At 39.2% G+C, this 11,712-nt stretch overlaps 1 protein-coding gene across 1 annotated transcript; it reads right to left on the reverse strand.

Annotated features, from left to right (window-relative positions):
- Positions 1 to 104: 104 nt before the first annotated feature.
- LOC129107959 (anoctamin-9) lies at positions 105 to 11,712 on the reverse strand. The gene is made up of 26 exons (XM_054619576.1): positions 11,691 to 11,712; positions 11,409 to 11,514; positions 11,155 to 11,203; positions 10,058 to 10,132; positions 9,823 to 9,945; positions 9,597 to 9,733; positions 9,342 to 9,391; positions 9,195 to 9,253; positions 8,437 to 8,516; positions 7,554 to 7,688; positions 7,374 to 7,467; positions 7,230 to 7,290; positions 6,088 to 6,170; positions 5,888 to 5,992; positions 5,150 to 5,314; positions 5,032 to 5,068; positions 3,599 to 3,710; positions 3,323 to 3,380; positions 3,105 to 3,202; positions 2,804 to 3,000; positions 2,553 to 2,705; positions 2,315 to 2,462; positions 2,102 to 2,224; positions 1,630 to 1,723; positions 1,263 to 1,375; positions 105 to 612 (listed from the first exon to the last, which is right to left on the reverse strand). The coding sequence occupies exons 1-26, from the start codon at positions 11,710 to 11,712 to the stop codon at positions 597 to 599; spliced, it is 2,493 nt and encodes an 830-aa protein (XP_054475551.1). The 3' UTR covers positions 105 to 596.

An 11,712-nucleotide genomic window follows, 5' to 3' on the forward strand; every position in this document is an offset into this window, starting at 1 on the left:
TTGTAAATCCCAAACATCACCTTTGACACACCTTTTAACAGCTTTTTTTTTTCTCCTTTATTCAATAATATAAAATATAATGCAAAACATTCTTGTGTCTGGTTTACAAAAGACACCATTAGACTCTGTCTGCAGTAATGACAATCATCACAGCGCTTTTTTACACTATAAGGCAACATCGTAACACACAATCAGTACTGTATGTGCGGTAGCAGTATAAATTATCTTTAGGCTTTCAATAAAAACACTCACATGCGTCTCACAAATATAGAGATCCAACAGTAAGCTTTCAGTGCATTCTTACAATAGAATAAGAACAATCTTGTGGTCAGTAAAATCAGTTACTGTACACTTGTTTTGTCCAAGAAAAATCATTCTGACTTCAAAGTCTGTTTCATAAATGAGAATCCAGTTAGCCAGCAATTAACATTTGAGTGCAAACAATAGAGGAGAGTGAAAGCCCTCCGTCTGAACTCTTCAGAAAGATGATGAATGGCTTTGAAGCTGACTCAACACTGTGATAGTCTGGACACTTTAATGCACAAGGCAACACTGGGCACAGGGGAACATTTGTAAACTTCAGTGCTTGAATGGGGTCACGCTTCATATGAACTGCAGGAAAAAAAACAAAGGTTGGTTAGTTGCAGCAAGGAAACTGAGAGCGGTCCCAACATTGCAAATCACATCTGAAAACATATTTAATATTTTTTAATATATAATAAACACATTATTAAATCCACAAACTATGAATGCCACATTTGTATTTATAAATAATCCATTAGGATATTAGGGTTCAGTTCAATTCCAGTACCATTTAGGGGAAATATACATATTTCAATGTATACCTCTTAGAATTCATTCATGAAGATGAATGCTGGCTTTAGTAAAAAAAAATCAGTCAGAATGTCAGAATGTCTGATGAATAACATGTTTAACACAAAATAGACAGACTTTTAAAAAAGAAAGAAGAACAGTGGTGATGCTAATCAATAAAACACATCTGTCAAATTCAAAATACGAAGAAGCCTATCACATTCCTGAGATCATTGCAAATATCACGGGAGCGCCTTGTGTCTTTGTGTGTTAAAACAGTAGTGAGTCACATAGTGAGTAGTGAGTCACGCCATGGTCGATACCAGATCCACCTAATAAGTTCAGTATCAGCTCCAATACTGGGCCAGTATATCTGCATACATTTCGAAAACAAATGAGCAGGCAACAGGCTCTCACAACAATGTAAACACATATTTCTTTAGACTCACCTGAGTTCCTCTTTTAATCTGTTGAGTTTATCAAAGAGTCTATCATTCTTGACCTGCATGGGAGCGCTCGGCACAAACCAGGCTGCAACAAACTTGCATATGACGACAACGTGCTGCAAGCAGAGAGGAAAATGTTAGGAATGTTATCTCCCTTTCTATCTGTGAAAATATTGTTTTCATTAAAGATTACATTCCCTGATTTTTTTATACCCAAGATCAACATTGTGAAACATCAAAATAGACAAACAGTTGGGAGGACATTAGGTGTGTTGTATTTGATACTACTGTACAAAAAAAAACTGCTCAAAGAAATCAGTGGGAGAAGATGTGGTTGGTGGTTTCCTGTTTGCTCATGATAAAGACTTACCTCAAACAGAATGACAAAGGCAAACCGCACAGCTAAAATTAGCCAGTATTGTGGGGTTAAACTGTAGTCCTCATTGCTCCTGTAGTCTTTATACCTATAAAGAAAATCACACCAGAATGTGGAAGTTATCTCCCTTATCAGTCGTTTCTTTAAATCAATCACACAGTTGATTATTCTGGTAAAGGTCACAGTGATGGTAACTTTTAAGAAGATTGTACAATTGTTTATATAGCAATTCTACCACCTGAGGTTAGCCTGTCTTTACAGCAACAGTAACAGTGCAAAACTACCAAGATATCTGAGATACTGCAAATAGCGGTTATTAACACTAGTGGTGAGAAGAGTCAGTGCTTTTGACTCTGTTGTTCCTCAAATTACATGTTTTGACTTTGGTTTCTCTTGACATCATACTAACTCCTGACCTAATAACTCCTCAGCCATAGAAGACAAATAAGATTAAAGAGGAACAAACCTGCAGGAAGAGACATTCAAGCCAGTAGAAGTGATCATTTGACTGGCTGAAAACTCGTTGCCTATGTTCTGGTCATCCATTCGTGCAATTGAGAGAGTGTTGTTGATGTATCCAGCCATGCAGCTTGAAAAGAAGAACAAGGAGTTAATTACTGTAAAGTTAGTGTTGCACATTACATGACAGAACATAAACATTTTCTAGAAGAATTCTCACTCAATATCTGTCACGGTGCCATTGGCACATGGGCCATAGCGGTAGTGGTACACCAATCGAGGGATGAAGTCCGAAGATACGCCGATGACCAGCCCGTTTGCAATGACAGCTAAGACACCGATGGCTTCCAACACGTCTATCCACACACCTGAGGAAAGGAGGCGTTGATGTGAGGAGAATATTATCTTCAATATAAACAGGCTAACCCCATTTAGTCTCCGTCAACAGTGATGCTTACCAATATCATTGGTCTTCTTGGGAACCAGTCTGCGCTCCAGCGTGACCATTTTAATGGCATCCAGGCGTATCTCGATGATATTATTAATGAGGGCTAGCAGAGGAGCGAGAGGAAACGCTGCCACAAATATGGTGGTAAAGCTGAACTGGATCACTAAGGAGATAGCAAGAAGTATATTATTTGCCAAAACCAGTCCAGAATGTCTCTAGTTTCCACTGTTTTCATATTGAAGCATTCAGCTGAGTACACACCCATCTCCAGGAACTCATGGAACAAGCTGAAGGAGTCAACATCATGCAGACGGTAATTGCCGACCCAGTCTCGAAGCTTGCAGTTATCACACAGTTCAGCTCCTTGTTTAGCCTCTGACTCATCTTTCAGGTAGCAGTGGGCACATTTCCTCTGCAGCTTCTGGGTTCTCCGTCTCTTCCACCACCTGCAGAACCAGCTGATGAAACCAAGAGACAGCTTTCAAAACACCGGAATCAACTTGAGTACAGGTGATGTCACAGTGATATACAGTATTCAGTCACAAATCTGATATATACTCACGGCCCAGCGAACTCAAAGACATTGCTGATGGTTTGCTTGAGTACCATTATTATGGCCATTTGGATGAACAGATCTGTGAGGCATCCACTTGGATGACACTGCACAGGGAAGAGAGTTTGAAATGCAATCAGATACAATATTTAAATGTAAAACAGCAATTTTTACTTAAAAATGGAAAATCAGTGTTTCTAAAGGAGATACATGTTGATGTCACACACCTCCTCAAGCCTCCATTTCCCAGAAATTCGGACGTAACCACCAGGATGACCATTTATCCTGTCATGAATGTTATAAAAACACGTTATAAGTCAGGTTGGGACACTGGGCGTTAATAAGTAAGGACGATGAGTTTATTTTATTTGGACATTAATTTAGGGTCCTTTAGGTTATGACAATTTGTTGTATGAGTTTTTTTATGCCAATATACATAACATATGACACCACTGAAAGTCGAACGTGAATATTGAATTATCGGCCGGTCCAATAGTTCTTACCTGCCAAGAAAAAAGGCCACGTAGAAGAGGGAGGAGAAATAGGTGAAGAACTGGAAGGTGAACATCTTGACAGTGAAGCTCTTCTCTGTGGCCGCAAATGATCTTGTTTTCTCTGGTGAAGACAGACTTCGTGTCAGTTTTAATGCAGTTCACTATTTGGTCAACAGATGGCACAATCTCACACACCTGAGACTACTACATCATTACCCCTATACACGTTTTGAGTTACATGTTGGTGCACACAATATGAAGATATCTTTTTGAGTGTTCCTATCTAAAGATATATTTCATTTTCCATTTCAAAAGGCAGCTGTTAGAAACTATAATCAACACATCACAGCTGAACTTGACTGGCTCCCTACTAACAGGTAAAGCACAGGTGCAATCAATAACTTCATGATGGCTAAATTATAATAAGGTGAGACAGTTCCAGGACCCTGATATCAGGCATGCTGCCTGACATGGGACACTTCAAATGGACATAGCAATCATAAATTAATATTAAATTACACCTGTGCTTCAGTTGCCATGACAAGTCAAAAATATATATTTGGAAACAGGTCTATTAAATTAACAGTGTGTTGGTGCGGCTCAGATGTACTCTACATCACTGGGTCACATCATTTTGGGTTTGAGACTCTTTAAATTGAAGGCATGTCTTCTAGACTCATGACCCCTTGTCAGATGTTGACAAAGTTGTCAATGGTTTCATGTGGGTAATTTTTAGAGGCCTGAGAAGATAAAAAATCTCCTGTTTCTAACATTAAAATAGCAAAAATCTGATATTTCACCCCATCTTGTTATTCATCTTGCAAATCTTCAGATTTGTCTTATGACTGTTTGGGATTCTGGCTTAGCTGTACATGACAGACCAGCAGACTTTTTTTTTCTTTTACCTCTTCTCCCTCTCTGTCTTACTTCCTTATAGTTTCCCTCAGTGAGTTTCACTCCACTAAATATCACCTGACCTATCATGTGTCTTGGTCTTTACAGCTGACACTTATTTCACCCCAATCCGTGTACATCCAGTTCCAATGTCCAACCTGAGAGCTGTTTGCTCATGAACAAGATAATGCCTTCATGTAATAAAGACATTTTGCGTGGCTGCTTCGTATCTGTAAACTTGTCCTTGGTAGTTTTACTTTTTTTTTCTTCTTTTTTTTAGGTTTCACCTGATATTTTTTTTAACAAACGGTTACTGATTTGTCGCTAATTCTCCCAAGAAGATTGGGAAAAGTGTTCAGGGTCTGTGAATGGATATTGGATTTGGACAACTGTAGCTGCTGTATTGTTCCAGACATTACTTGTTATCTGTCTGCTATCTGTGTGTCTGACCTGCTTCCTTTCTAATTATCACAACTGTAAACCTGTTGAACTAATTTTGCATAGAACCGGGAAAAACTAATTAAAATATACAGGTAAAGTTAACATACCTAATTCACAGAGCTTCATAGCAACAATCCTGTTGATCTGCAAAGACGAAGACATCGTCATACTCACAGAGAATTTCACCAAAAGGAGACAGAGATGCACATTTTGAGACCTGCGTACCCGTGTCATGACTGTGATGATGAGGTAATGGAGGACGGCCCCCAGCATCATCGCCCCGCTGTTGGAGTGGTTGCTCAGGAACTCCCATGATCCCTCAGCCAAGAGCACTGCTGCGATTACCCTGAACACCACCAAGGCGTGTGTCAGGCCAATGATCACCAATATCTGTGGAAACACAAAAAAACACTCACTTGTATCAGTATACTTGTGAGGGCCTTCATTAACTACGAGAATACAAATACCCTCAACGCCAGCACCTGAACCTTATCAAACTTTAATCTGATTCTTAATTCAACATGATCTATAAAGATGTACAAGCAATTTAAAGGTACAATTTATAGGGAATTCAGAGCAATAAGATAGCTACAAACAAGTATTTTCTATGTAAAGATATAGTGAGGTAATATCTCCCAGCAGAGAATTAAGTCACTCTCCCTCTGTGTGTGCTGTTATCTGCACTGCCCTCATACAGCAGTAACAGATGATAACGGCATCGTTGCAGAAGAGTAGCACCCACCCTCGGATTACCCCTCAGGTAACCATTGTTAGCCATATCAGCACTTTTATCCTAGTTTGTATTGCTGGCACTGTTAGTACTGTTGGCACTGTTAGCCCCGTTAGCGGCGAGCTGCCGTCTCAGCCATCGCCATGTTGAGGGCTGTTCAGAGGCAATCGAAATGCGCCCAATATCACAAATAGCTTTAAAGAATATATACAAAGAAATGACAAGTCACCCACCATAGCTGTGACACAGATCAAAACCAGAGTGCTGCGCAGATAGGAGTGCTTGTATTCTTTTGGTTCACAGTTAACGTCGTTCACAATTTCCAGTATCAGTTCCTCCTACAGTTAAATAGAAAAATACACACAGTCATGTTTCCAGTGAGCACTGACCAGGTATTGCTGAAATGGGGTGTCATGTATAAAACTGATCATACCTCCTCCTCACACCAATCTGACACTTTCCATTCGCACACATAGGAAGCCCGATGTCTCTTCCAGAACTCCAAAAACAGTGTTGCTGCGAAGATTCAAGGATTATTATGAGTCCATAAAACTTAGTGGAACAACAATATGAAATATGAATAAAATCAAAAATCCACTGTGGTGGTAAAACTCTTTGCCACTTTTGGGACATAAGTTTTGCATTCATCTTTCTTTCAATGTATGAAAATGTCTATGTCTTTATTTAAGGGGTAACATCTGATGAAAATGTTTAGATTTTGTCATTTACATACATATTTGCTTTTGGTTGTATCATACAGACAAAGGGCTTTGTCCCACAGAAAAATCAAGAGTATAACTTTGTTTTTGACATTTTTTCCTTTAACCGGTATGGTAGGGGGACTTCCATTCAGCTTGTCCTGCAATACTAACATTTTCTCTCCTTGAAGCATTCTTCCTCTTTCTGTATATCACATTCCTCCCTTACACATTTCCTTTTCATATACTCATTATGTAAGCACTTTTTGAAGACTGTAATAGCTGTTCTAGTTAACTGTACTCTTCCCACAGTTGTGCTACTAAATTTAATTTAGCCTGAATCCTTATTTTTTAACAATGGATACAGATTTGATGTGAGAAAAGGTCTGCTAACAGACTGTTAACAGTTAAAAATCCACAAAAAGCTGAATAAGTCAGTGAAAGAGCGTTTATATGTTCTTATGGATGGCTGCTTGACCACCCCCACGGCCAGATGGCCTGGGCTGAATAAGATGTGAGAAGCCAGGACGAGTAGGTTCTCTCTGTGATGTGGCATTTCTTTGGCAGTGCATATCTCAGTGATCATGAAACATCCAGGCATTTGAATAAAATAAATGAGAGACACATAAAGACCAGTTGTCCTGCAAAGTCAAACGTGTTCAGGCAAATTAACAGTATTTGAAAAAGGGTTCTGCACCCTGATTTTAAATTAAATCTGCATGGGTTTTAATGGCTATGAAACAAAATTGCATCTGCATGAAATATGATTGTGATAAGTTTCACTAATCTATCTTAAACAGGGAACTTAATATTGTAAATGCATGACTACGTCTATCAACACAAAAATAATTATGTCATATAGACACACAAAACTCACCCCACACTGCCATGAACATTGCAAAGAGCACTGTGCCATTATTATCAAACAGCAGGCTCACCTGTAGGTAGACCAGGAGACCATCAGTGAGCTCAAACAGACAAAGACACCATTCAGCCGTCTAATTTAAATGCACTGATGTACCTTGGCGTATGTGCAGGTGTCGGAGAGCTGCCACACTTTGCATCCCTTGTCACAAAGAGGACACATGACCGTGTCAGCCTCACAAACCTCCTTTCTGCAACAAAATGAGCACTTTATTTATCACAGTGTTAATGCTAGGTTATGATGACACAGATACTGTGGAGCTGTGGAAAAACTTACATGAGGGGTGAACTGTTGAAGAAGGCAAGGCCATAAAGGAAGACAATGACCCCGATGATAGCAGGCGGGATGAGCAGATATGTGTACCAGCCCAACCAGAGGTAGTACAAGGCTACCTTCTCCCCAAAGTAGTTCCTGACATGAGAACACAAACACAGAAGGAGAAAATAACCAAATATCCTGAATATTGTACAAAATATACTTTAAAATATGTCTATAATATGTTTCTTATGTGTCATACACATAATGTACTCATCATGCTGTTTGAAGCATACATTTAAGAACAGAATGTGGTACTAAACCAAAATTTAAAAAATGATACTGTCAAAGTGTATACAATTTATAAAATCTGTATGAAATGGACTTTAATCAAGAAACACATAAAAAGGCACTGTATGTTGTCTTTTACAACATAAATTCAACTTTGTTTATATGAATGTGTTTAAGTCTCTTGGTGTTTAAAAAAGTTAAACGACAAGTTCTCGACTGACAGTGATGATGTACAGTGTACCTTGTCACCATGGTTTGCTGACAGGCCCAATGTGGGAGCGAAAATGTCAGAGCTTACATGTTGACATGAAGCGTACACATATCCAACTACTTTTTAATAGTGGAGACATGATGCATGTTTGCATAGTGTTCCTCTGTTTAAACTCTGTAAACAAGTGAATCTAAAGACAACCGCTCTAATCTGTACCAGCAACAAGTACCGTCCATGATTTTAAATAATGAGTCCAAACAAAGCCTGATCCATGTGTGGGTGGCGACATGTTTGCTGTTGTCTTGTTGTCTGGGGATGACATGTAAAACAATAACGCTGCAATAACTGCAACTATAAAAAGCGAGCTGGAAAATGAATAGGCTGTTGTGTTGCATTCCAAACCTGACGGCAGTGATGGGTTGCCCTTGGAGACAGGCTGTCCATCGTGCCCAGCTCTCCTTCAGCTCTCTCTGTTTCTTTTTCTTAGAAATCAAAACCAAAAGAAATAACCAACATGAATAACAGCTTTGTTTATATTGGTAATCACAAGGTACAGTCATTTTTGAAGAAGCTTTAGAAATGTATTTACGCATTGTGTATTTCCTAAATGTCTTCACCTCCCATAGTGTTGAAGTAAACACACATGAACATGCTATTGCTTACATGTGCACACACTGCATGTATGTATGTATGTTCACACTCATGCCCACATACTCCCAGCTCTGAATGACTCACTGCATTAGTATCACTCCCATCCCTCTGTGAACAAATACTTTTCTGGCAGCAATGTATTGTTTTGGAAAGCTCCTGCCAAGTTTCACTTCGTAATTTTAGATACTCTTTGTGAAAAGTAAAACACTTTGGTGGCCATGTGAGATTTAAAAGTAGATGATAGTGTCACTATCTTTAACATGAGGATATGTGGATTTACATAGAGAAAAGATACTGGTTTAATTGTATCATTCTAATTTCATTCAGACCTTAAGACAATGTTGATTCAGTCCAGAGTTTCATTCTTTATTCATACAATCTGTTTAATCTGCTGCTCATGTCCCAAACCTGGTAATAACACAATTATCAGGGCCTATATGGTGACTTTAATGCAACCTATAATCGTGATAAATCATAGATGCCGCACAAGAATGAGGCTTGTACTGTACCTCATGCAAGCAGAACTTTGCCTCAAAAATCTTCAACTTCATAAGATCCCGCAAACCCTCTGGAAAGAACAACAGGTGAGTGAATAACATGAAAGATTAGGTGTCCGGTCACCTATGGAGATTGTATATACAGTTAGTCTTTCTCACCTCCTGAACGTATAGGGGTGTGATTCAAGATGAAGTGGACAATCCTTATCCTGAAACAAGGACTAGTGTTACTTGTAGAACTAAACTTGTAGCAAGAAACAGTAAAACTTACTTAAGTCACCTTTTTATGGAGCCAATACGGAAAAACGTAATATATTGAGACCATAGGAAGCACATAAACAATCACAGATGCTTTAAATAGCATTTGTGACTGTTTAAAATGACAAAAATAGCTAGTGTAATGCAGTATTTTACCTGGTGCTGAGTGGTACAATGTTCTGATCCGAGCTCCAGTTACAAGCATCAGACACTTTGAGCAGATACCTGTACTTCTCAAAAATTTCTTTCGGCGCTTGAATCCCATAGAAGACGAGATCATCATCTATAATTTTCTTACAAGAATGAATAAAGACCAGATAAATGAAAGAATCATGTAACCTAACAGTAGAGACACTTTTTTTGTTTTTCATTAGAGACTTACTGTAACTTTCAAGTTCTTTTTTTTCAGTGTTTCGATGTATTCGGTCTGCTTCTTGAAAGCTTCTCTCTCCTGGTTCTCAATTGTTTTGGCAACCAGGACGTAGTCATATGATAGAGGAGTGTGCTGAGTGGCAAAGTCAGACTTTCAGAATTGATATGGATCAATCTTATCTGGGAATAAGGATGGCCTGGACTAGCTAGTTTGATGTTAAAGGGGACACATTAAATAATCTTACCACAGGAGGGATGGCTGTCTGATCATTGCCATTCTCTCTTACCACTCCCATCAATTCCAGTAGTTCAATACTGGGCTATACAACAAAATATTGAAAAATAATACAAGTCATTCACAAAGTTATGTTCAATTCCACACATTGTTAATGAGAGAGATAATTGGGTTTCATTATTCCACTGGTATTTAAAGGGACAGTTCACACGAAGATAAAAAAAATGTTTATTTGTATTTACCTGTACTTAAGTCAGTCTAGATTTTTTTGTGGGAGTTTTGTGGGAACTTTCTCTTTAATATAATGGGGTCTGTATTGCCGAATGCATCTGGTGTTCAAAGCTCAAAACACAACAGCAATGTCTCTTCAGAAATCCTGACCCGGTACCAAAGACAATACACAGAACTTGCTGTGAGCCTTTTCATGTAGAAACTGTTGAGCTTTTTTCAAATGTATTTTCTGGCCAAGTGCCATATAGTCCCATTACATTAGAGAGAAAAGGACATATCTAAGAGCCGGTATCTTCAAATTAGTCACACCAAAACAATCATAAACAGCATTACAGATACGACGGAAAAATGTATATTATATTACATTTTAGTGTAAACTGCTGCTTTAATAATAAAAAAAGTGTGTGAAAATATGCAGAAAGGTCATCATCTACAACAATAGTCCTGTTTAACAATGACGTGAGGATGTGTCAGTGTCATTGAATGCCACTGTGGTGATCCTGACTCACCTGCAGCTTCTATCAGAGAGGAGGGTTAGTTTAACCTGACTGAACCGTGCGGCATGTGGATATACTGACACCCTCATGCCGATCCATGCTATTCACCTACACTGCCAGCACTGTGAAGGTGTGACAGACCTAGACGTACAACCTGAACAGTATGACGCCAGTGGAAGCACACACACACATATATATACATCACGTTCAATAGTGAACACCTATGCAAGGGCCGGCCCGGTCCAACACTGGAGCAGTCGTATTATAAACAGCTGGCCTATGTTCAACATGACACATTGTTAGAGTAGCAGCTAGCCTCAGAACAGCTTCATTCTGAATCCATATAATCTATATGTTGTGTGTGAATAAGATCACCCACCTGCCTCCTGTGGACGGGCATGATGAGAAGGTGCTGAATGCAGATGCGACTTCCAGGATAATAAAAAAAAAAAAAAAAAAAAAAAGCTTCAGTCACCATTCAGTGATCCCGGAGCCTCTCTGTCCTCTCACCGATAAGTCCAACTATGAAATGACATGAGTGCATTTGAACTGGCAGAAGGCAACTTCCGTACTTCCTCTAGGAACAAACGTGTTTTTGTATTAGTAGCTTAGGAATGTAAAAAGCGACTTTACCTGTTGCTGGTGTCACAGCGTTTACCTCTGTCGCCTCCACCTTGTTTCCTCAGCTCAGTCAGGTCGGTGGACGCACAGACACAGGACCCACTGTGTGTTTCAGCAGCTACAGGCAGACAGAGATAATCTCGATAGGGTTTAGTCAGGTGCAATGGAATGGTATATTTATGTTGCCTCCTCCTCACTGGTGCAAAATAACATACATACATACACCACTAGGTGGAAGCAGCGAGTTTTACAGTTTGTAAATCACTGGTTGTGACTGACTTCCTACACACATACCAGTCAGCAATGACTGTGACAT

This window comes from Anoplopoma fimbria, chromosome 19 (genome assembly GCF_027596085.1).
Source record: "Anoplopoma fimbria isolate UVic2021 breed Golden Eagle Sablefish chromosome 19, Afim_UVic_2022, whole genome shotgun sequence".
NCBI classification, from domain to species: domain Eukaryota; kingdom Metazoa; phylum Chordata; class Actinopteri; order Perciformes; family Anoplopomatidae; genus Anoplopoma; species Anoplopoma fimbria.

Coding starts and splice junctions, on each gene's coding strand:
- LOC129107959 (XM_054619576.1), bottom strand. CDS start 11,712: ATGTCACAGTCATTGCTGACTG. Junction 6,171..7,229: donor AATGTTCATGGCAGTGTGGG/GTGAGTTTTGTG, acceptor GAATCTTCGCAG/CAACACTGTTTTTGGAGTTC. Junction 5,993..6,087: donor CAGATTGGTGTGAGGAGGAG/GTATGATCAGTT, acceptor ATTTAACTGTAG/GAGGAACTGATACTGGAAAT.